The sequence below is a fragment of the Larus michahellis genome, chromosome 13 (assembly GCF_964199755.1).
Source record: "Larus michahellis chromosome 13, bLarMic1.1, whole genome shotgun sequence".
NCBI classification, from domain to species: Eukaryota; Metazoa; Chordata; class Aves; order Charadriiformes; family Laridae; genus Larus; species Larus michahellis.
Window position 1 is genome coordinate 12,817,993 of NC_133908.1, and position 24,642 is coordinate 12,842,634.

At 55.9% G+C, this 24,642-nt stretch overlaps 2 protein-coding genes across 10 annotated transcripts in view; one reads left to right on the forward strand and one right to left on the reverse strand.

Annotated features, from left to right (window-relative positions):
- Positions 1-533: 533 nt before the first annotated feature.
- Positions 534-4,611, reverse strand: MYL2 (myosin light chain 2). The gene is made up of 7 exons (XM_074606410.1): positions 4,426-4,611; positions 3,382-3,471; positions 2,636-2,711; positions 1,619-1,723; positions 1,030-1,105; positions 897-945; positions 534-767 (listed from the first exon to the last, which is right to left on the reverse strand). Exons 1-7 carry the CDS (start codon positions 4,537-4,539, stop codon positions 669-671), a joined length of 609 nt encoding a protein of 202 aa, XP_074462511.1. The 5' UTR covers positions 4,540-4,611; the 3' UTR covers positions 534-668.
- An 8,408-nt stretch (positions 4,612-13,019) lies between these two features.
- The window catches only part of CUX2 (cut like homeobox 2), a 67,878-nt gene continuing 56,255 nt past the window's right edge, over positions 13,020-24,642 (forward strand). For 4 of the 9 annotated variants that reach the window (XM_074606323.1, XM_074606328.1, XM_074606330.1 and 1 more), the window contains exon 1: positions 13,657-14,185. Coding sequence is in view for 2 of the 9 variants with exons in the window: in XM_074606325.1 (XP_074462426.1) it covers positions 13,247-13,309 (63 nt within the window). In the remaining 7 variants the exon portion in view is untranslated. Of the gene's footprint in view, positions 13,310-13,656; positions 14,186-24,642 lie in introns of those variants that run through there. The other 5 variants (XM_074606325.1, XM_074606322.1, XM_074606324.1 and 2 more) reach the window with 5 other exon arrangements.

A 24,642-nucleotide genomic window follows, 5' to 3' on the forward strand; every position in this document is an offset into this window, starting at 1 on the left:
TCTTCACCTGCTGCTGACAGCAGCCGCAGCCAGGGGTGGGAACAGCTGCTCTGTGGTGAGGTGCTGTCCCCATTGCACAACCCAATGTGCTTCCCACAGCTGGGAATTGCATGGCTGACAGGGAGGAGAGGGGGACCACGGTCCCAGTCCTGCACCGTGCTTGCCCCGAGGGGTCTGGGGAGGGTATGAGGGGACGCAGGGAGGGTATGGGGGGATGCAGATGGGATGGGTGCACTTGCTGGGTGTTCCCTGCTAAGGTGGGAGAAGCAGGCAGGCATAAAGAAAGGCTGCGCTCGCTCCTGGTCCTGGGCTGGTGGGACCAGATGGCTGCTAGCCACAGCCCACTGTGAAATGGCCTGTTTGGGGCTGGGAAATGGCAGGGCAGAGGCATCCGAGAGCAGGTGAGGGTGATGTGCGTTGGGTCTGGGAGGCTGGGGGCAGTGGGGTCTGGGATGGGTCTGGGGGCTCCCGCTGGGAACAGATGCATTGCGCAGACACACGACACAAACCCAAGCACCACTCACACCAGCAGCTGGATTTCCTCTCGCCAAAAGGCAGTTTAATGTGGAGGCCATTCATGTGTTCCCCAGGGGGAGAGGCAAAGGGAACCGTCCTTCCAACCTAGAGAGAGGCGATCTCACGGTGCCAGCCCCGGCGCCAAGCATGGGCTAGTCCTTCTCTTCGCCATGCGTAATGACATGGACAAGGTTTTTGTAATCCAGGTTGCCAGACATGTCTGGGGGGAAGGCTGCAAACATCTGATCGATCTGCCGGGAAAGAGCCAGGGTGAAAAGGCAGCACAGAAGGGGTTTGTGGCTGGGGCTGGGAGGAGGGGTGGGGTTTCTGTTGGGATGGAGGGCACGGGAGGCTGGCAGAGGGTGGGAAGGAGCTCGTACCTCTTCCTGGGAAAACCTCTCGCCCTGCGTCATCAGCATTTCTTTGATGCTGCAAACAAGAGAGCGTGGTAAGCACTGGGGGGGGGCTCGGTGGGGATGCCCACCTTCCCACCCCGAGCACCCCTGCACTCACTAGGCGGATTTCAGGCCTTTTCCCTCTGGATCGAACACCTTGAATGCATTCAGGATCGTCTCCTCCGGGTCAGCACCTGCAGATGACACAGCCACGGCCGTCGGAGGAGGAAGCCAGCTGCAGCCTCCTGCTTCCCCCAGCCTTTGGGGGGAAGATGGGGGGTGCACTGGGAAGCGGGGAGCCCATGGGAACGCCAACCCTGCAGCTGGGACCTCAAGCACAGGTGGTAGCATGTAGAGGAGCAGATGTAGGGTTGTGGTGTGCCGACAAAGCAGGTGGTGTCGCCACCACCATGGCATCCGGCGTCTATCTAATCTTTTGGGTATATTTATAGAGCTCCAGGCACAGGCCCTTGGGGCCGCGTAGCCTCCTGGAGGTCTGCAGGGAGGCTGCATGCCTTGGGTTGCGTCAGTGCTACAGGGTGCAGCCGGATGGGGCTGTTGGGTCAAAGTCACTCTGTAACCACTCACCTGGAAGGGTGACGGAGACCCCAGGAGTTGAGTGGCTTCCCCAGGTGGGACAGGATATTGGTGGTGGTGTGGGTGCCCACAAACACCCGCCCCCCCAATCTCCCCAGGTGACCTCTCACCCTTGAGTTTCTCCCCAAACATGGTGAGGAACACTGTGAAGTTGATTGGGCCGGGTGCCTCCTTTATCATCTCATCGATCTCCTCGTTTTTCACATTCAGGCGCCCTAGGAGAGAGCAACGTTTGGTGAATCGTTTGCCCATGTCCGGCTGCAAATGTGTGCAGACCTCTGGGCTCTGCTCTATGTGCCAGCGGCTAAAAGACACACCAGGGGGGCCTTCCCATGGAGGTTTTTTTCCACCCAAGGGAAGCAGCACAGTCCTGGGGAGGCACTTCTGACAAGGAACGGCCGTAGCAGAAGTGAGGAAGGGAGAATCATGTGCTAGCAGAGGACAGGTGAGCTGGACATCTCCAGCTCTAGTTTCTCGGGCTCCAGGATCACAGAAGAGAGGGCTGCAAAGGGCTGAGCTGCACTGCTTCCTTCCCTTGCCACACTGCCCCATGGATCAGGCAGCTTCAGCCCTCCTTGGAAGATGTTTTGGGCCAAAACCATGAGTGCTCTGGTCCCCCCAAGTCCCCAGTGTCAGAAGTGAACAGGACTGAATGCCTACATCCTTTTGCCTGAGGTTGGTTGTCTTTGGGACTTTCTGTCCCCGTTACTGGTTTGTGCTGGCCTCTGTGATGCGAGAGCCAAGCTCACAACTTCACAGCTTCCCACAAATCCTGTAAATCCCCTTAATGCCCATAAACCCAGGGATGCCGTGGGATGGGCACAGCCAGGTGCTTCTTAGCACGTGAGGAGACAGGGAGCATTTGCCTGTCTATGATCCAGGAGCTGGCTTTTCTCTCGTACCTGCGGGATTAAACACCCACTGCTACAGCAGCAGCTCCGAGTCACCCTGCGTGGGATCTCACCGGCTAACAGAAGTGGTTTCAGATCAGGAGGTTTTCCGCAAAACAGGAGATCCGGTTAACCACTGGGGCTTGGCTAAGTGGAGGCTCACAGCTGGTTTCTCACTGAATAGGTCTAACGTTGTCAAAGTTGTTGGGGAGGGGAGGGTCCTAAAAGGGGGCTCACCAAGTGCAGCAAACGTGTCTCTCAGATCCGCCTTGTCGATGAAGCCATCCCGGTTCTGATCCATGATGGTGAATGCCTGGAAGCACAGGAGGAGAGCAGGGAGCTCAGGGATCGCTGTTGGCCTTTGCAAAGGCTTTAGTACCGTCCTCCCTTCGACTTGGGTGGGACAAGGGCACTTTGAGCCCTGCCTGGGATGGGGCTTCAGAGGCCCTCACCCAGTGAGGGAGCAACAACTCAATCCAGCAGCAATCCTGGCTCCTGTGCCCTTGGGCAGTGCAGGGTGACGGCTTCCTACGGCAGCCCAAGCCCTAATGCCCTACAGACCCTCTGCCTTGGACAAAGTCCTCTCACCAAGTGGGGAGGGCAGTCTGAGCCATCAGCTCCCCCAACTGGGACCAGTTATCCCTGTAACTGGGATCTACAAAGGACCGTGTGCCAGCCGTGCAGGGTGTAAGTCGTGAAGAGCTCCTGGCACAGCAGGTGGGAGCTGGCTGGGAGATGTTCTCCTGCTCTCCTGGATGCTGCCGGCTCCTCTGCGGGGTGCGGGCTCCTGGGAAGCTTCGAGGCAATGCCGTATTTACCAATGTCACCAAGTTCTTATTTGCACTTTTAAAATAAAATGACTCAAAACCGGGCAAGCTGCCTCTTGTTGCAAACCAGCTGTCACCGATCTGAAAGTGCTGAGGAAAGAGCTGAAGGTCACATCGCGTCAAGGACCCTCGGTCATTTCTACCAAACCCACCTACCTCTTTGAATTCCTGGATCTGGGCCTGCTCGAACATGGAGAAGACGTTGGAATTAGCACCTTCAATCCTCTTCTTGGCTTTCTTGGGTGCCTGCAGGGGTTCAAGTATGTATCACTAACTCACTGGCTTTTTATGGTGTGGAATAAAAGCATGAAACTACCCTATTCTTAGTTGTGAGTCCTTCAGGGTAGCTCTGAGCTGCTGCTGCTGCCACTGCACTTGGGTGCTTGGTGGTTTTCCATTGCTCAGGAGCTCTGGGCACACACAACCCTCCAAGATACTGAGGGACGTTAAGATTCCTGCTTAAATTACAGCTTCGTCTTTGCTTTCGTGAGGAATTTAGGCAAATAGGTCTGAGGAAAGATGAGTTGGGAAATCAATTCCCCACCAAAGGCTACGGCAGGTAAAAGGATCGGCACTGGGGCGAGTGCTGCTGGGAGCGCTGCTGAGGTTGCACGCAAGGGCTATAGTTGGTAGGTGCTTCCTTGCCTTTCTGTGCCTCTCGCTAAGAACACAGCACTTATTAAGAAGTTTACTTATCTAAAAAAATCTTCGTCCTCCTGTACGGAGGCTTGAAACAAGCAGAAATGGCTTGATGCGTCTTTTGAACAGGAGCGGAGGACAGAGCCGCTCGCCCTCCCACCCTGCCCATTGTCCCTCGCTCCGGCCGCGCGCTCCGGCAGCCTTTCCCTCTGATCGGAGGGATCCAGGAGGAGGCAGAGTGGGAAGGTTTTGCGGGACACAACGGCCCTTCCTCTGGCTGCATGAAGGGAGGGAAAGCAGAAAGATAGCATTTGGACCCCAAAGTGGTCTGCGCCAGTTAGAAGATCTGCTGGCATGGGAGACGCCTCTCTGTTCGCCATGGGATGCTTTCAATGCAGCCAGATGCTCCCTGGCTTGCTCTCTCCCTTTCTGGGGCAGGAGGGATCCTTGGCTGTTGCATCCCTGTTGCCTCCATCACTCCCTGCCCGTTAAAGCTACCCTGGTGAAAAAGCTAACAGATTTTGCCTTTTCCCGCCGGAGGTTCGGGCTCTCGGTACTCACCATGGCTTCCCAGAGCTGCCGATGTCGCTGTGAGAGGTGTCTCGGAGGCAGTCCCTCGCTTCCCCTGGGCTGAAACAATAAATACATCCCACTCCGGGTTAAAAATAACCCCATGCCCACTTTTGGCAGTAATAGGTAAGTTAGCCGCCCCCAACCCTGTTGTCTCTGACTTTCTCTGTCCCTCTCTCTCTAATCTGGAATAGCAGCTTGTTGTTGTCACCGGCTGACGTGACATGTGAGACAGAGAGGGTTTCAAGGTTAATGAAGTGCCAGGAGGCCCCGCAGCTCCCACACTGGAGATGCTGACCCGCAGCGGGGACTGCACCGGAGCAATCCCACCTGCGTTTGTCACTCGGGCTGCGGCTGGGCTTTTCCCCTCCTCTGGGACATGCAGGGAGGTCTTGGCCCGGGGGAACCCCTGGCTACAGTCCCCCAAGCTTTGAGACATGGATGTTTCCCCCCGGTCCTGCCAGCTGTCTTTGGGAGCCTTCATGCCCCATCACAGCGCTGGCATGGCAAAGCCGGGTGTTGCTCGTCTGCTGGAGGTGCAGGAGCCCCGCTGCCCTGGGTGCAATGGGGTCCCATCGCTTGTGATGCTCGAAGAGCAGAAGGGGCTGCCGGCCACTATGTCTCTGGACAAAGGGGACCATCCTGCCACAGCGCCAGCTCAGATGCAGCACCCCATCCGAGAGCACCGGGATGAGGCCTGAGGTGGATGCTGAGCTCCCGCAAAGGCACGAAGGGCTTCTCTGTCATGTGTCACCCCCCACCGAGGCACCTGTCACTCAGTTAAGCCAAACACTTGCTCGCCCTGGTCCCGACAAGACGTGCACGATTAACTCTTCCCATCCCAGGCGCTGGCAGCCCCATCCTGCAGCATCCAAGAGTGGTGGCACTCACACTGCCGGCCACTGCGGTCACCAGCCCGGGCACGGCACGGCTGCCCTGGCCAGAAGGAGCCACTGAGTCCGCAGGCAGGCAGGCAGCAACCCTGCAAAACCTCTGCCGGCATCTGAGACTTGTCCCCGGCACCCTCGTGGAGAAGAAACGCTGGCGATCAGGGCAGGGGGGGTTCTGTTTTGTCTTCAGTATTTTTAGCCTGTTCATTTTATCTCCCCTCCCTCTCTCCTTGCCCTGGCGGCATGGGTGTGCTGGGCTGGGAATGGTGTGGGGGGTCCAATGATGCCTGCCAGCCCCCCAGGCTCTGCCATCCCTGCACGGCTGTGGCCCAGTGGCTGGGGCGCAGGGGCCTGCTGGCATCGCTGCCCGCACCCCTGCCTGGCATTGTCCCCTCCGTGTGCCGAGGAGGCCATCGGGAAGGGCTGGGACAGGGCTGGGAACAAAGGCGGCGTGAAACAGGATCCCTGGAGCTCTGGGCTGTGCCCAGACGCTGCCCTCGTTCCCCCAGAGGACACAAATATCATGTTTAGTCCCTGGCACTCGCTGCTCAGTCGCACCTCGACGCCCGGCCGCCGTGGCCATGCCAGCGAGGATGGCATTGCACAGAGGGTTTAACTAGGCAGCAGGGAAACGGGTAGGGAAAAGTGCCTGGAGAGGAGAAAACTCCTGATCCAGGAATGACTGCCTCATCTGGACGGAGCTGCAGCTGAGGGAAGGGATTTCAGGATGGGTTTTGGGAGCAAAAGGGCAGGCGAGAGAGCTGGGGGGCAGAGCTGGGGCGAGGACCAGCCCTGGGCACGCTGGCACAGCCGGGGATGAGGGGGATCAATCTCGGCATGGACGCTCCCTCCTCCTGCCAAGTTCAGCTGGATTCATCGGCCAGCCGAGCCCAATTACCTTAATTTGTGGCATTAAGGAAAAATCCATAAGCATCAGGGAAGTGATGTGTAGCGGTTTAACGGGACTGGTCGGCTGTGGAGCCGCTGGTGCCGCCTGGGCACTGGCTCCATATCCGTGCCAGGGCTTGGCTGGTGGCACGGGAGGCAGCCCTAGAGCCATGGAGATTTCCCAGAATTTCTTTTTTGGGGGGGTGAGCATCATTTTTGCCTGCCCAGCCTGGAAGAGACCAGATCTCGGCCTTTCCCCGCTGTTGCCCACGTTGTGGTTGGGGGCGTGATGGTGGCTGGGGGCTTCGAGGGGCCAGCTGGGCACGCAGGGGCTGAGCCGGGCACAGAAATGCTGGCCGGGGATGGGGTGCAGATGGCTGCCTGTGTTTCTGCCGTAATTTGTAAGACGACGCATCTGCTCCGCTGCTCACTTCTCGCCGTCAGACGGAATCCTCCATGCTGCACGGGCCGGATCCTGCCCACCCCCCCGCTGAGGACCCCGGTCCAGCCTGGGGATGGAGGCAGCTCCAGGAACATCTTTTCCTTCCCCTGATGTGGGTATCAGGGGACTTACTGGCATCCGGGAAAAACTGAGTGCTTTAAATGTATATGTATGTACATATACGCATACGGAGCTCTGTGGTGAACAAAAGAGCTGCTGGGAAGCGGCTGCAGCCTGTGAATGGATGTCAGGGAATAACACACGGATCTGTGCCATGGCCAAATCAAGCATCGTCCCTTCTTATCTGCAAAAGAGCCTGTGTTTTACATGAAAAAGCCTTTCTAATTAATAGGACAGCCCCTCTTGAGCTCGATAAAAAATGGAGTCAAAAGGAGTTGATTAACCCCGGCCCTTTGCACGGCGTGCGCTCTGCCTGAGCGAGACGTGTGCCTGCGCCCGCGCCAAGTCCTGCCCACGGCCGATAACAGGCTCCCGCTGTCCCAGGGAGCCCAGCAGCATCGTGCCCATGGGTAACCCCAAGTCTGGACATCGACGGAGCTGTTTTGGGGGTGTCCGGGCCCCAGGGCTGGCCGAGCGCGGCCGCGTCGGTGTGCTGGGATGCTCCAGAGCCAGCCCGTGCAGCCGCTCGCCCCACGCCGTTGTGGTTTCCTTATGAATATCTTTTGCTCCAACCGATATTTTTTCCTGCGATCAGATACATTTGACTAAACTAATACATATGTATACACGCCGGTACATTCCCATTCAAACCAATGTAAATTACCTCTGACCAATACATTTTCCTGGGAAATCAATGCATTTTAACACTGGATAATATTTATGAAATTGAATTTTTTATTGAAGCTAATGCAATTCTCTTCTATTTTATGCATTTTTATTAAACTAATGCATTTTAAATTAAACTGTTGTATATTAACTACAATGGCTGTTGGTACTTACAGTAAAATAATATATGTTTGCTGAAATCAATACATATTCCAAACCCAGGAATTTCCAGTTAACAAGGCTATATCAAATATAACAAATGCGCGTAGCTACTTAATTTGATGCTTATATACACTGGCTGGAACATTTGTTTATTGGTTATGATTATTTTTAAAGGGGAAAAGCTTATTAAAGGTAGAAAGATGGATTCCTGGGCAGCTCAGAGCTGCAGTTTGAAGCCAGCAGTGGTGGCCACCCCGTCCCTGGTGCTCATGCCGAGGGGGCCATGGGGGTGGCCCGTGTGGCCCGGTGCTGGCTGGTGGCTGAAGCCCATCTCCTGTGCCACGGACGGCCTCTGTGTCCTTGGACACATCCCTGTGCCTCAGTTCCCAGTGTGGGGGCGTTTGGGAGCATCCTTCCCTTTCCTTGGAATCACCCTTGCTCATCCCCCCCACCCCCCAACCCCGCAGCCCCTTTCTGGGGGTCAGCGTCTTCAGGAGCTTTCTGATGGTTTTATCCGTCTCCCCTCGGTTTTCAGAAGGTTCCAATGTTTAATGGCTTATTCCAGACAGACTTAATTTAGCAGCTTTGCCTGATTCAGCTCCATTTTCTCTCGGAAGGATACATCACCGCAGTAATGTTCAGGAGGAATTTGCTCAGCTCAGGGGTCTGGGGAAGAGCTGCCGCTTGCAAAAAAAAAAAAGCTGGGATCTGGCTGGCCTGAGGACAGGGCAGATGATGGGGACAAGGACAGATGACACCCCCATCCCTGGGCTGCTGGCCCGTCCCGGAGATGTGCCCTGTGCTGTGCACAGGATGCGGCCCCAGGAGGAGGCGGCCGTCCTGGCCTCCCGAGCCACGGCATTGACGGGAGAAAGCCATAAATAGCAGCATTATCGGCTGCGCGCACGCCGAATGGCGCCATAGTTGAGATAATTTGGGCGAAGCAATAAAAGAGGAAAATTAATTAAAGAGCATGTGCTAATTGTAGGGGGAATGTGCCTGGAAATAAGTAGCCTTGGCAGAAACACGGCCAGTGGAGAGGCCCGGGCACCCTCCCCGCGCATCCTGGGGCACCCAGGGGGCACCGAGGGCCGAGGCCGGGCACAGCTCAGTGCATGCCCCGGGGAGCCGCGGTGGGCACCGAGGGGAGATGGAGGGGGCTGTGCCCCCCGCCGTGTCTCAACCTGCACTCCTGTGCCCCCCACGTCCCCCCCCATGTCCCTTAGTGTCCCCCTCGGGCTGTCCCCCGGCGGTGACCCGCCGTGCCCCCCCTCAACCCTCCCCAGGGCCCCCCGTGTCCCACCGTGCGCCCCCGCCCCGGCCCGCTGGGAGGCGCTGCAGCTACCGCCGCGGCCGCCAGGTGGCGCCCTTGTAGCGGGCGCGGTGCGGGCGCTGCCCGGTCCCCGGCGGGGCTGAGGCGGGGGGGGAGAGGGATGGGAGGAGAGGGCAGGGAGAGGGGCACGGGGAGAGGAATGGGGAAAGGGATGGGGAGGGGGGCAAGGGAGAGGAATGGGAAGAGGAATGGGGAGAGGAACGGGGAGAGGGGCAGGGGGAGGGCAGGGGAGAGGGCAGGAGGAGAGGGGCAAAGGAGAGGGGCTGAGAGGGCAGGGGGAGAAGGACAGAAGGAGGGATGGGAGAGAGGGAGAGGGGACAGGGCAGGGAGAGGGACGGGGACAGAGGAGCCGGGAGAGGGCAGGGGGGAAAGAATCAGAGAGGAGAGGGGCAGGGGGGAGAGGGGCTGGAGGGAGAAGGGCAGGGGGGAAAGGGGCAGAAGGGAAAGGGGCCAGAGGGAGAGGGCAGGCTGCGGGAAGGGGGGAGATGGCCATGAAGCTACATTGCCTGCGGTGATGGGCTTCCGCGCTATCAAACACTTTAAACAATTTGTGAGAATGTGGGAAAGAGACGGGAAGGATCCCGTATCCCCCAGCGGGAGGTGGCTCCTGCTTCCCGGGCTGGCGCAGGCCAGGCAGAGCCAGGCGTCGCTGGGATGGCCCTGGCCTCTCCGGCCGGAGGAGGCAGCGACCCTGCACCGGGGGCACGGGGGAGGCGGCAGGACCCCCGCCAGGTTTTCCTGGGCCCCAGGTCCACTTGGTGACAGCTGACAGGGGCTGTGCTGCCTTCCCCTGCATGGGACGGGGACGGAGCTCCGGGAGCAGCCGTCTGGATCTCCACCAGGGTCTTTCTGCTCTGCGCCCAGGGCTGAAGCTGGGCCTGAGCTCCCGGCCAGCCCCAGGGCCTGATGCGTCCCTGCTCGCCCTGATGGCACTGCTGTCCCTCCTGCTGTCCCCCTGCCCATCCTCGGGTCAAGGTGGCTGAGCAAGCTCACCATCACCTAAGCTCGCCACCACCGCCGGCACGTGGCTCGCGCTGCCGTCGCCCCTCGTCCGCCTAATGGGGCCGGATCACCGCACAAAGGACTTATCATGTGGATCACAAATGGCAGGAAGGCGAGAATAAATTAACGCCTGAAATGGGAGTGTGCTGAAATCTGACTTCTTTTTTTTTTTTTTTTAAGTACACAGAAAAGCCCCTTCCATATTTTAATTAAAAGCCTTTCAGAAGAGGAGGCAAGGGGCTGCCATTTACAACGGGCTATTGTCAGGCGCACAAAGCAAACCGGTCTGGAGACAAACTGATTTATTAACCTGCGCCTCGCAGCGCTGCCCGGGGGGGGGTGAGCCCTGGGGGGTGGGGGAACGGTAAGACCGGGGTCCCCCTGCTCTCCCCAGGGTGTCCCGGGGCCAGCAGGGCAGTGCCCCGGGGGGACACAGGGAGAGCAGGTACAGAGCATGCCACCCCGCAGCTCCTTCCCTCTGTGCGGCACCGGGCGCACGCCCTCTCCTCTTCCTTACGGCTCCCATTGATTTATTAATGATTTGGCCAAACAGAACCATTCCTCCAAAGCCCACAATTTAATTTGCTCACCAAAGATGCCAAGTTTAGTTTTATTTCTGATTTATGAGCAGGCTCTTCTGCTCCCTCAGCGGGAGAGCGGGGCAGTGATTTACGGGCGGGAGATCAGCTTTGTGGGCGCAGGGAGAAGGTCCCTTTGCTGGGAACCTGTCTCTGATGGTGTCCAACAGCAGATGCCTGGAACATCTCGGTCACGAACAGAACAAGCCATCCTCATTGCTGGCACGGAGAGGACACCTTGGCATCAAACAGCAGAAACCAACTCTCACCCCAAGGAAAGGCCATCCATCCCACCTGAGCTTATTGACCCATCGTGTAAACAAACCTCCCCCTATGCACGGTCCTGAGAGAGGGATGGAAATGAATTCCCACAGGGAGATCCCCCCCTCGCACAGCTTGTGCTCTCACCCTTGGCTAATTACAGCCTCATTAAGCCAAAGGAGAAGCACCTGTCTGGCACCACCAGCAGACCCAACCTCACTACAAATCTCAGTGCCTGCCAGCAGTTTGGGCTCTCTGACTTTTGTGGTGTTAAGAGAGCATCTATTTCTAGCGCTTGGGTTCCCAGGGCAAACTTGGGTGCACCCAAGTAGGGGCAGTGCAGAGGCACCTGATGGTTGCGGTCTCAGAGCCTCCATGGAGTTTGCCACTGACGCCCATGGGGTCAAGATTTCAGCTCCGTGTTTGCAATTGCATCTGGGTTTCGCTGGTTCCAGGTGGATGTGTTTATTGCAGCACCATGTGAGGATCTGCCATGGGAGCCCCCTTCTCCAGCCAGCTCTGGAGGTGGGGGACAGGAGAGAGGAGAGGCTGGAGCAGGGCTCGTGAGGCATCCAGGCTCTCTCTAACACAAACAGCCTTGGCTCTTGCAAATCCTTCTTTGAACTTTGATTTTCCGTTCATTTGTTCTCCTGCCTGAGGCGTTTTGCAATTGTGGGATTGTGAACAGCCCTGAGTTTCTCTGAGTGGAAGAGATGAGAAGAACGCGATCATTTCCTAGCTGTTTGTGCTACAGCATGGTGCCAAGGTCACTTTGGGTGTCTGCCTTACCCTTTTGGACAGTTTTCCTGGCTCAGGTGAACTTCAGGCGGCAGGAAGAGAAGGAGCAGACCTGTCCCTGTGGCAGTGGAGCAGGGTGTGGTTTGAAGGACATTCCTTTTCTTCGGTGTCTTCTGAACTCAAATTGTTGCTTTTTAGTGGAATCTCAGGATTCCTGCAAAGTGCAAGTGGTGGCACCAGGACAGTACCTGGGCTGCCAGGTGGGGCCAAGCCCTGGGATGGCTGAGGAGCCGCTTCTATGTGCAGAAGGTGGCTCCAGCACTACGAGATCTGCTGCAGTGAGAGGAGCTGAGAGTTTTGGGGCTGGGGCGGTGAAGGACTACGAGTGACAGCTGCAGGAGCACTTGTCCTGGGTTTGCTGGCATCCGTGTCCACGGATAGTGGAGGCAGCCCGTCCGAGCGTGGGGATCTCTGCGGCGGTGAATGGTGTCAGGTAAGACAGTGGGGACCAGTGTGATGGTGACCGAGGGAGCTGCTTCCTTTCACATTTGTCCTCTTTGCGGTTTTGGAGGCAAAGCAGCACCTGTGGTTTGGGAGTCCGGGGCAACACTTCAGTACTGCCTGCCCCTCCGTGGCGGGGGTGGCCCCAGGGATGCTATCTGGTGTGTCACAGCCTGGCAGGAGCCCCCGAGCTCTTCCACGTGCAGAGACGTGCACGTGTCTGCACGGCAGCTCAGGGTGTTACCTGTTCCTTAGCAGGAATACTAAAACGCTGCGCTTGCTTGGTCTGCAAATACCCGTCTGCACAACGTACCCGAAGGGGCAGCTTCAGCCTTTCTGCGCTCAGAAGCGAGTCGCGGCCAGCGGTGCTGGGGTCCCTCCAGCGCAGACGCGGCACCGCTCTGCTGGCAGGTCATCGCTTTCCCCCAGGAAAGGAACCGAACACTCGAAGCCCTTCGGATGTCGGTGTGGTCAGTACGACAGGATATGGGGCAACTTGGGGCAGAAACCATAAAGCTCTCTATTTATTTATTTTTTTGGTGGGGAAGCAAAGGGGGTATTTCTGGACAGGTTTCGTTACTGCCCAAGCGCTACTGGCTGTGCCCCATTCTTCTGTTTAAGTTATTTGAATTCTTCAGAGACCAGCCTTGTTAAGTCATTTAAAAATACAGTCCTAAACCAGTCTGAATTTGGGGATTTTCCTGGCGGTGGTGCGCTGTGAGCGTGTTTGCTGTGGCAATTCCCACCAGGGTCAAAGGTGCTGGCTGTGTCAGGTTAGAGGGGGGAGAAAAAAAAAAAAAAAAAAACAAACAAAAAACCAAACCCAAAACAAAGCTGAAAAAGTTTAACCAGCAGCTTCCGGATGGCGATTTTTCCCACCTTCCCGGCGCCGCTGGGTGTTTGTAAAACACGCATTTTTGTATTTTTTTTTTAAATAAATCATTTGCACCGAGACTCTGCGCCCCTTCCCCGGTGGAGGCCTGGGGGGGGGGGGGGGGGGGCGTCCCACGACCCGCATGGGGGCGATGCCCGCTGTGGACCCGGTGTGTGTGTGGGGGGGTGGCCGCCCCCTCCATCCTACCCCCCCCCGCTCCCTCCATCCGTCCCCGCGGAGCGCGGGCGGGGCGAGGCGGCGGCGGGGCCGCCCCCGGCGGTGGGAGGCGGACGGACGGGCTCCTCCGCTCCCCTCCGCGCCTCTCCGCGCCCCTCCGCGCCGCCGGTCTCCCCCAAGATGGCCGCCGACGTGGGATCGATGTTTCGATACCGGACGCGGTTTGATGTCCGCCGGCTCCAGGTTGGTGGCGGCGGCGGCCGCGGGGCTGGCGGCGGGCGGGGGTGGGGGGGGGGGATCCGGGTGGCCGCCCCCATCCCTCCCTCTTCCCCCCCCCCCCCCCCCCGGCTGCCTCCCGCCCTCCCTCCGCCCGCCCTTCCCCATCGATAGGTATCAGAAATTGATCCCCGCCGCCGCCGCTCTTTGTTCGGCGCCGCCCGGGAGCATGGAGCAGCGCTAGCGGCAATGGAGCCGCGCCGCCCCGGCCCCCGCCCCGCCGCCCCCGAGGTGACAGCGGGGCCGGGGGGGCGGCCGCCGCTCCGCCCCGGCGGGAGGGGAGGGAGGGAGGGAGAGGAGGGAAGTTGCGCGGGATGAAGTTGCGGGGAGCGCGGTCCCCCCGCGCCGCTCCGCCAAGTTTCTTGCCGTCCCCGCCCCGCGGAGCGGAGCCGCAGGTGCCGGCGGGCTGCAAAGTGTCCCCGGTGTGCGTGTCGTTCCCCCACCCCGCCGCCTCCCCCGCGGTAACGGGGCCGGCTCCGTAACTGCATCCCCCGCTCGTGGCCGGAGCCGGGCGCCGGGAGGGCAGAGACTCTTCCGTGAGCCGGTGGATGCGCGGTAGCCCCGGGGATGGCGGAGCGGGGCTGCCCGGAGCCCCGCCGCGCTCCCATTGTTATTCAGGGCCGGGGGTTGGCGGCGCCGGTGCCGGGGCTCGGTCAGCCCTGAATGACAAGGAAAGGCGACCGGCATCGGCCGGCTGGTGGTCCAGCGAGCCGGCTGGGGCGAGGGCTGGGTGCCGGCGTTCGGGACGTGTGATGGATGCGGCGGGAGAGAGATCCTTTGTGGCTCTGGGCAGGTCACGGCTGCCGTATCCCGCCGTAGTGCCCTCGGTCTGTGAAATTAACGGTAAGTCCTTTGTTAACGCGGACGAGGGAAGGTTTGGCAGGGGATGCTGACAGTTTGTGACCTTAAATACGCACCTATGTAGCGGGGAGGCGGATAATTAACACAATAGCTCTCCCAACATAATGGGATGAAACCCAACCTGGATCTACTACAAAAGCCGAAACGCTCATTTACATGGATATTAAATGGGTTTATCCCTGTAGGATATTACGGAGTTTAAAATGCAGCATGCTTCATAGGGGAGTAAACAAATTGAAATGCGATTTATGGGGCTTCGGTACTGTATCAACAGTTCCAGCATTTAATACATTTCGGCTTTTAAGCAGATTACGTGCTACATCTGTGATACGCGACCCTAAAAGTAATGCAGGTACCGTGGCCGGTCGGCTTGCCATGACTGCTCATTTATGGCATTGTGGTCGGAAAGGGATTACGGGTCTAAGCGCTTCGGATACAAAAGCATTCCTCGCTACATCACGCTAATGACTTTTCCTGGGTGCGCGCAGACCTTTATTTAAAGACAAATATTGGCAGCTACTTTTCTGTGGGTTTGTCGGTGGAGAGACGGGGGGGGGGGGCACTTTGCCGGAGGGAGAGGTGGGCTGGGAGCTGGGAGGTGGGCAGCTCTGCTTCCCCACCGTTCCGCTTGGCCGGGTGGCTGTGGCTGGGTGCGGAGCTGGAGAGGGAGCAGTGGGGATTGACTTCTGTCCAGGCAGCAGTTCCGCCGCCTCGCCGGGATCACGGTGGGAAAGGTGACCTTGTGCCAGCTTGGCCTAATGCCCTCTATTTAAAAAAAAAAAAAAAAAAAAAAAAAAAAAAGAGAGGAGGAAAAAGAAAAAAAACAAAAAAAAAAAAAAGGGAAACAATCCATTTATTCTTCTTCCTTGAGCCTTTTCCTTTTTTTTTTTTTCCCCCCCCCCCACCTCTTCCTTTTTAATGCATGTGTCTGAGCAGCTCTGCTGGCCTGGGGCTGGCCGGGAATGGCAGAGTTTGAGCAACCCTGATGAATGGTGGGCATATGTAAAACATGTAGATAATGTGCTACTCGGCAGCACTTTGATGGAAACGGCGTTGAGCCTTTTTACAGCAAATAGTCTCGGAAATGAGAAGAGATAAAATTCTATCAAAGATAATACCAGACATATTTCACTGGGTTATGAGATTGTTTTATTGTGTACATTACTAATGCAGTATTTTTTTTACAGCTTTCTTGTGTATAATAGTCATAGTGGGATTCGTGCCGTTATGGGTTTTTTGTGTTTTAATTTGCTCTCGGTTTATTATGTTCCGGTTAGCATTGTATGGATTACATGCCCCGCGTGCCGGATGCCGTTTTAATCTAACCCGTTCTGTGTTAAAATGGCAAAAAAATGGGAAGAGTTGTGAGCTACTGATTTGGGATAATAAATACAACCGCAAGTGAGGGGAGAGAGACCGATTATAGCCATCTTTTATAAATGTCTTCACATCTCATTATGCAGATGAGCTCTGGCTACACGGCTCCAGTGTTTGGTTCCACAAATAAAATGCACTTTGTTTTATTTCCCGTAATGCAAATGCTCTTCGCGTGCCGGGAGCGGAGTTGGGCAGAAACTTCGGTGGTGGCGGCGGCGGCGGCTCTGCCGGATGGCGATGTGCCGGCAGCCTTGGAGGGCGGTGTGGCTGATGGAATGGGGTTTTTTTTTTTGTTTTTTTCTTTTTTTTTTTTTTCTTTTGCTGTTCAAGGTTTAGGGGAGGGGAAAAAAAAATAAAATAATGTGGATGTGATTAAAATATTATAACCTTATGATATTCTGAAGTGCATAAATTTTACATATCAGCTACAGAGGGAGTTTAGACATCCATTAAATGATATGACAGCTTGACTTATCTAAATGTGCTATCATTTAACAATGTGTCAAAATTCTTCTTTATATAGACGACAGCAGTAAATAAGCTATCAGTCCTCTTGGCTGAAGCTTAATTCCTGGAGCCTGGACTAGTAAACTTAACTGCACTCTTGCAGAGCAGCCCATGGGCAGGATAACCTCGGGGGGGGGGAGGCCGAGGTGTTTCTGGGGCTGTGAGCCGGGGGGGGGACTTCACTTCTGCAAATTCCCTGGGTCTCCTGTGGTTTTTTGGGCTCTTATGGAGAGACTGGTGGGATCTTCCAGTTTCTTCCCGCATCTCCATCACCCAACGCTCTCCGTTCCCGCTCCTGCTCCACGGAGGGTGGGGTGGTGCCTGTGGTCACCGTGTCTGTGGGGAAGAGTGGGGGGAGCCCAAGGGGGCTCTGGGTGCCCCCAACTCAGCGGGATTTCATCCCTCCAAGCGGAAATCTCAGGCTTTGTGCGAGTGCAGCCCATGCTCGGGGCTGGCTGAGGAGCGTTGTGGGGCTGTGAGTGTATTTCGTGCTTTCCAATGGCTCCAGCTGCTCCTTGTGCGTCAGGGCGTGGGCTACAGAATTGCCCTGTTTGAACAATTAATAGGAATTTAGGGGCAGTGGCACTAACGAAGCCTGGTTCTCTGCAGCTGCCTGCCTCGGGACTGGGTTGTCTGGTGGTTGTGTGTTCCCCTTGAGATGCTACCAGTGACCAAGGTGTTCATGATGGCACTCTTCATGCAGATTCTCTGCCGTCTCCTATTGCGGCTGTGCTCTGTAGCCCATCTCTTGGCAGGGGCACTAGCGACGTTTCTTTCCTTCGCCCGGGAGCCCTGTTTCCTTAGAGATCCAGGGCTATGGCAGCTAGAAATACTTGTCCCTTCCATGTGGCACCAAGGAGGTTCAGCTGAACTGACCACCAAAGCGTAGCTGATGCTCCAGCATGGCCCGTTAAAACCTCAGTTGCCGGGGGACCTACGTCTCTCTGGATGTCACTATCGTTGACCACTTTGTGGTGTCCCCTTCCTCTACCCCTCTGCCACAGCTCCCTCTTTGGGACAGGCTGAGGTGCAGCGTCCATCCTGCATCCCACTGTTTCTCCCCCGCCAAATCCTTCATTAGAAGCAAATACTTGATATTTCTAATATTTCCAGTTTCTTTGTGAAGGGGAGAACGAGGTGGCCCATGTTCCTGGTTCCACCTGCTGTTGGGTCTCAGCTTTGTGCATTGGCAGAAAGTCGGACTGTGAAGTTCCTGAAGTGAAATGTGGTTTTTTTGGTGGTGGGTGTTTTTTTTTTTTTTTCCTGTGGCTGAATAATTGAGATGCTGCCAGACAAGAGGAGAGCTGCAGAAAATGAGAGTTTATCTTTAGCTCCACAGCTCTCACTTTAGAAACTGGTGACCCCAATTCCAGCCTGAAGAGTGACTTCTTCCCTAATTAATAAATCCATTAATTAATTGTGTGCGTGCTGCAGCCCATTAGAGATGTACGCGCTGGCCTCCTGATCCAGTTTAGTGGATTGTCTCTGTGGCCTTGGAAGGGGAGGAGGGGGGAGGGATTGTGACCAAGAGGCAAATAGGGGACAGGGATGGAAATATAATTTGATTTTTATGGGACCAGAGGGAAGGGTAGCAGCCCTGCCACCTCCTGGTGGGTTTATCCAGCTTGGAGATGGACCTGGGGACAGGGACAGAGCGCTTGGGGGTTGTGGTGCCCACTGAAATGGGGGAGAGTGTGGAGGGGGGCGTTCGTGGGGTTTGACTCGGACCAACCTGGGCGGCGGAGGGCCTCCTGCGTCGATGCCCCGCGTGGCTCGATGGCAAGAGCGGAGCCATTTCGTTGGGGTCCCCGGGCTGTGCCGACATCTCCCGCTGCCTGGCGGGCGGCGAGTTTGGCGGGGCTCAGCAGGGCTTTTGTGCTGCAGGTGGAGCTGAATGTTAAAAACGTTTGGTGATCCGTATTATTATTTATGACCAGATTAAGCAAACAGTGCACTCCCAGCCTGCGAGTCCTTTAGGAGGTACTTGCTTAACTAGATAACCTCAGCGGAGCATGCAGAACGCGCTATTCATCTCCCTCCATATGTTGGCACCGGAGCTGCTCCCTTCAGTTAATTTTTCTTGCTGTCTGCAGAGACTTCAAATAAAAATGCAGGCATAATTGTTGTGTGCGCTGGTCCCATAGCTACTGTTTTCTCTGCTGAATGGAAAGTTAACTGTTGGCAAAAGAAGCACCATCTTTAAATGCAGAAGGCTTTGCTTGCCTGTGGATTTGAGGGATGGAGCGGCCCGTCTCCTCCCCCGTTTTCCCTTCCTATTTTTGCTGGTTGGAGAAAAATGGTGTATTTGGGTTCCCGGTGGTGGCTGCCTGTCCCGTGGGACGGCGGCAATGCTGTTCCCTTCCTCCCTTGGGCGCCGGCGCAATCATGGTGCTGTACGTCCCCGGCTGTGGGAATTCCCACGTCTTAAATTTCAGGGAATTATCCCGGGAGCTGCCGACACGACATGGCAAATTGAAAACGCGGGGCCATTGTTTGCAGGGAGGGAGGGCAATGGCGAGCTGCAGCATCCTGCTCCTACAACAGCCTGCCTTGAAACCAAATTAATTTAGGGTTCAAAAGTGAGGGTCTGTGCTCCCCCCTTGCCAGACCTTGAGATAGAAACCACACCGCGGCTCGCCCGCTGTGTTAATGGTGTAGCAGATCCCCTCTTGGATTGGAAAAGGCACATCAGAGGCATCCATTCCCCCAAAAAAAAAGCCTGGGTGAAGTTTCTCAGAACGTTTTGTACCATCCTGCTCCTATTACCGAAAGATGTAATTCCCCAACTTGGGAGATAATAAGCAGGTATTGACTTCTGCTGGGGTCATTATCAAGATTTATTCAGTCAATATGGCTTCTTGGGTCAATAAATCTTGAGGTTGATAAAGGAGGAATATATACTTGCAGACTTTATTAAAAAGTTTTCCCCTTTTGTAACACTTTCCCATGCGTGTTGCATTAGGATCTGTGACGGAGTTTTCTTTAATTACCTTTTTTTTTTTTTTTTTTTTTGGTGGTGGTGCATGCTTTCCTGCAGCTTTTGGTGTGTCTTGAAGACAGCAAAACCTGGGAAGCAGGATTTGTCCCTGTGGTGGGTCTGGCTTGCTGGAGCTCACTGTCTTGCTAAAATCTCCTTCTTCTGGCTCGGCTTTGGTGATGGGGGGGGGGGGGCTTGGGGAGAGTGGGGTCTGTGGGTGCCTCACCCCATCATCTCAGGGCTTGGTGGGTGGGGAGGATGGGGCTGGGCATGAGGCTTTTCTACAGGAGGGTTAAAACTGAGGATTCCTGGCCCCAGCCCGCTGTAAAAATAATGGGGTTGTGTCCCCTTCCCCATCGCAGGCTGAGAAATCTCTGTTATTCGGGATGGAGTGAAACAGCTACGGTGCTCTGCGCTGGGCTGGGCTCTGTCCCACCACCCACTTGGTGCCTTGAGCCATGGCTTTGTGCCTCAGTCTCCCCGCTCGCGAGGCACAAGGGCTGGAGTATTCCTCCAAACCAGCATCTTGGGGCAAATTGCCCCGAAAAGGGACCTGGCAGCATCCTGGCGGTTGTGCCCGTGCCCTGGGTGTGCGGCTGTGCGCTTGTCCATCGCCTCTGTCAGCGAAGGGCCCTCGGAAGGGTTGCGTGTGCCACTTCGGTTGCCCATGCAGAGGATTTTGGGGGGCAGGCATCTCTGCAAAGAGGTCCAGGCTCTATCAGTGCAATGAAGATCCAGCTCTTGAAGCCAGCAAGCCGCCAGCCACAGGGGGTCATCAGCAAAAATCTAACCAAAAGGCTTCGATAGCCTGGAAAGCTGAAGTGCTCGTTATTTACCGCAGTGCTTGTTAATGAGCAGGGGCGCAGCAGCATCCGTCCCTTCCCAGCCATCCCCGGCCAGCGCCGGCGCATCCCGGCTCGGCTTTGGGGTGATGGGGAGCCTCGGATGAGGCAGGCAATAACTGCTCACCCCCGGCTCGCAGGCAGGAACCCCGTCGGAAGGGCAGCGTGCGATGATGATGACGGGCTCCTTCAACTTCATCCGTATAATTAACACGATTTATTTTGGCCGTGTCTGCCAAAGAGCTGCTTTGCAGCATTCCCGCCGTTGGTGGTTTTTCTCTTAAGTTGAGCTTCCCGATTTCACGCAGCTGAACACGCTGAAACCTCCTTCCAAAATGGTTTCAGTGCTCTCTCTTTTTTTCTTTCTTTTTCTTTTTTTTTTTTTTTTTTTCTTTAATATGGCCTTGCTGTGTAATTATTTTTTTGACTACTTTGGTGTAGCACTTAATGATTTCCCCAAAGCTGCAACAGGACCCCAGAGTATTGATTTAGCTGCAGTTTAAGCGACTCGCCACTAACGCGTGGCCGTTTTAATATTAATTGCTTGGCGTGTGCGTGCTAGCGAGTTCTTCTGCAAGACGGATTTCTAAAAAAGTAAATAACCAATTTGAACCCCATGTAAATATTCCTCTGGTGGGAGCTGTGCCGTGCGTCAGCCGCTCCGAGCGCGCTGCCGTTGCCTTTGGTAACGCTCCTGCAGTTTTACACCGAAGTCAGGACCTCGGGCATCCTTTGTTTTCTTCCGTCGGGATAACATAATAAAGTATTACCTGGCCCTGGCAGCGGGTCTTGTAATGTGCGGTGTAAGCACAGCCGCTCATCGGCGCCGGAGCTGGCGTGTTATTGCTTAGCCTGGCTGCAGAGGACATTTATTCTTTATTAATCACGCCGACAGGGAGAGCTGCCTTCGTCTGCGGCTCTCGGAGAGGTTTGCAAACATTGCTTCATCCCCGGGAGCTGGGTAATTATTACCCCTCTCGTCCCCCAGTTTGTCGGCAGAGGGGGGAGCGATGTTGCTAAATGCCCCCCGTGATGCCCACATGGGATGCGGCAGCGTGCGGTGGCTGGGAGGGGGTGATGGGGAGGACGGTGCCCTCCAGGAGGAAGGCTCCTGGCGACCGCTGCCTGTGCCCCCCCAGGATAGTGGCTTGCCAGGCTCCCTGGTGGGGCAGAACATCACTCTGCGTCCCATGAGGTCCCCTCAGTGGCACCTTGTGGCCCTGAATTCAGCGCCCGAGGTGCTGGTGGAGCCTCCTCCACGAGGTCTCTGCCCTGGTGAGTGTTTGCTGATGCCGCATTCGTTGTGGGGGAGCGGGATGCCCTGGCCGTGCTGCTCCAGTTCCCTTTCCCTGGCACCGGTGTTGGGCTGTGATCCGCTGGTCCCGACCCCCTCCTGGCTCCCCAAATCCCAGCCCTGGCAGAGGCGAGGGTTGTCTGGGGCTGGTGAGTGCCCGGGGCCGGTGGGACCCAGCCCAAGGCATGGCTCCGGCATCCAGGACGGCAGTGGCCATCCAGGGCCAGCAGCTTCGCCCGCTCCATTCTCCGCTCGGCGCACGCCGCAGAGGTAGCGGCGTCTCCTGCCACTGCACTTTTCTTTCAAATAAAAGCAGCTAATTAACATTATTCTTTAATTATTGCCTTTATCAACAAGGGGTCTGGTTTATACCAGCAGGATAGTCGCTTTCCCTTCCACTACCCAAGCGAATGCTTCAATTCCTGTTGCTTTTGAAATGAATTTGATGTCATCTGCCCATTGTCACTTAATGGGGACACTTGGGTAATGATTGCACGCTCCAGCCCTGTTAGCAGCACTGCGAGCGTGTAATTTAGCCCCTTAGGCAACGGTACTTTTGAAATCTCTGGATAGTTTTGAACTCTCTGTTCTTAATTAAATATGCAATTTTTCACGGTAACCAGGTTAATTCTTTTGTGTTGTGTTGTAATACTGTTAGGAATTTTCATAGTTCTTATTAAACATTATTCAGGCATTGTGAATTCCATAATTAAAAAAAATGAAAAGAACAAAGCTTGATTCACTTCTTTCTTTTCCCTGGTTAATTTATCAAATGAATTTTGCAAATTTTTCTTTTTCTCCCCAGACGGCGTGCCAAGTGTTTTAAAGGGGAAGGATTTAATTGCTCTGTAGGGATTGGTTGGTTATGAAGGATTTGGCTGTTTGATTAGTAAACCCTATTGGGAATGGTTTAATGCTCCATGATCTTAAAAATTGTCTGATTGTTAGGCTCTCCAAGGATGTTTTCTCTTTTCCTTATGTACGGCAACAGCTTCACACAAGTGTGATTATTAGATAGCGAGGAGGGAGCAGAGGGGTAGATGGCCGGTGCCGGGTGAGCCTGCCTGCCCCAGCACCGCCGATGGAGCCACCGCGGTCCCCGGAGCTGGATGATGATGATGGTGAGACAAACCAGCGGCTGTTTACGTGCATCCCTGCCAATTGCGGGAACGGACCGCTGGCTGTGCCGGGATGGGGCTGCTGCTGGGTTGGATCCTGGGCTCAGTTTCTCTTCCAACGCTCATTTCCCATTATCTGTCTTGTAATATAATGAAGTGATACAGAAGATGTGATTTACCAAGAGGCAAACCCCTCTGCCTTCTCTGAGCCTGAATCACCCTGGTACCCCACCGGGCAGCATCCCCGTAAGGATGCCGAGGTGCAGGGGGAGGCCTGGCCGGGGGTACCGTGCAGCCCTGGGGCCGGGTGCGCAGCTCCGTGTGTGAGGAGGGATGCGGGGCTGCAGCTGCCAGGGGTTTAATCCAGGTACCCTGGCACAGGGGGGCTCGGAGAGCCCCAATCTGGGAGTTACGTGCGCGATTAACCTGCTCAGACTCCGGAGCCTGGGGATGTCCAGCCTGAAGCCTTTAACTGGGGAGGCTTTAAAGGGAAAAACAACATGAAAATGCACTGTTTATGTTTTTTTCTCTGGCGGGGATGGTACCCCGTACCCAGTTCCCGATGCTTTTTTATTTCTCCCGTCCCTGCGTAAGAGGGTCTGTGCCCTGCCCTCGCACCCCCAGCCCCAACGCCTTCGACTGAGATTTGGATGCAAAATCGATGGAGGTGACGTCTGTGCGCTGACGTCGGGACCACGGGGACGGGCTGTGACTCCAGCTCTCCCAAACTCCTGCTGGGGAGGAGCCCGGCATTTGCTTCCAGGGCGGCTGGGGAGCATCCCTGTGGGTGTTGCCGCTGCCAACGGCTCTCTGGGTTATTTTTAAAGTGTGTTTGGTCTTAATATAGGAAAAAAAAAGGTAGTCAATATCTAGTGTTTCTAGCCATGCCGTGTCAGCTGGGGTCCCCTGGCTTTCTCTGAGGTTGTCGGGTGAAGGATGGCGATGGGGTCGTTATTATACAATGGAAAAGCTCTGGGGTGGTGCTGGCACCCAGAGGTTTTTTTGGGGGGGGGGGCAGGAGGGGTTTTGCCTCCCGCCTGACACGTGGAGCATCCCCAGGGATGCCGCTTGCTGGGAGATGGCAGCCCAGCCGGGATCGATTGCGGCCGGTCTGAGGGCGCTCCCCAGGGCTTATTCGGGTTTTAAGGGGAGGTCAGAGAGTCATTAAACTTATAAATATATTACGATTTAAGAAAAGAGCCGTCGTTACCTTTGAGCTTGGTTTCTGTGGCGCCAATCTTTCGCTGTTCTGGTTCAAGCCTTTACGCCGGGTGGATCAACAGGGCTGGTGCTGCCTGCGGCCGGGGCGGCACCTGGCAGATTGGGGCAGAAAATCAGTTCATCAGTGCGGGGCAGGGGTTCTTTGCTTCGAAAAGCATCAAAACCTGCACTTAAAACTGCTACTTCTTCCCTCTCCTGCCCCCAAAACTTGCAGAAAGACGTTGATTTGAGGTTTGGGGACCCAAGTGAAGCTGCTGCGGTGGAGATCCCGACGCGCTCCGGCTGCTGGCAGCGGTGCAGGGTGGGAGGCTGGGGCTTCTCTGTGTCCTGGGTGCTTCTGGGTGAACAGGGATTTTTTGAGGAGGTGCAGGTCAGTGGCGTGCAGGCGCTTGGACTCAGCGCTGGGGACCCGGCAGAGCCTGGTGCGTGCCAGCTGGGTGTCCCTGGGCACGGTGTGACCACAGAGAAACGTCACCAACCCATAAAGCACGATCCAAGAGACAACCCGCAGGGTAACGTCTAGCGGTGGCACCATCCCAGTGCGGTGTCTCCATCATTGTGTTGAGCAGTGCGGGCAAGGAATGCAAGCGGGGCTTAAAAATAATGGTTAAAACTTAAAAAAATCCCAATTTCTGCCCCATTTTCCCTGTTCCGCCACGGTTCTTTGCAGCAGATGTGGCAATGTCAGGCTACGGCTAAAGCAGGGATGTGGAACCGCTTGTTTTTCATCTCTCACCTCTATAAATTTTGCTTAACGGCGGGGACCGGCCGTGCCCACACCTCTGCCTGGGCTCCATTGCAGCGCCGGTGTGGGGCTGCTCCCGGCGGCGCCGTGCTGAATCCAGAAAGTCATTTTAAAAACAAAAAAAAAAAAAAAAAAAAAGGAAAAAGGACTAGACATTTGCAAGGCGAAGCCGGTAATGTATTCCCAGGCATGACACAGAGTGGCAGCGTGTCGTGAACCGCGTCCCCGGGGACCCCCGGGTCTGTGATATTGGCTTTAACCCCCACCAGCTCCGGTCGGGGCGTAAATTCATCAGGCTTACGGGTATTGCTCTCGGACTACTGAATAATTTACAGTTGCAGAGCCCAGCCAGGTTCAG

Coding starts and splice junctions, on each gene's coding strand:
- MYL2 (XM_074606410.1), bottom strand. CDS start 4,539: ATGGGGTTATTTTTAACCCGGAGTGGGATGTATTTATTGTTTCAGCCC. Junction 3,472..4,425: donor GGCAGCTCTGGGAAGCCATG/GTGAGTACCGAG, acceptor GAACCCCTGCAG/GCACCCAAGAAAGCCAAGAA. Junction 1,106..1,618: donor GTTTGGGGAGAAACTCAAGG/GTGAGAGGTCAC, acceptor TGTCATCTGCAG/GTGCTGACCCGGAGGAGACG.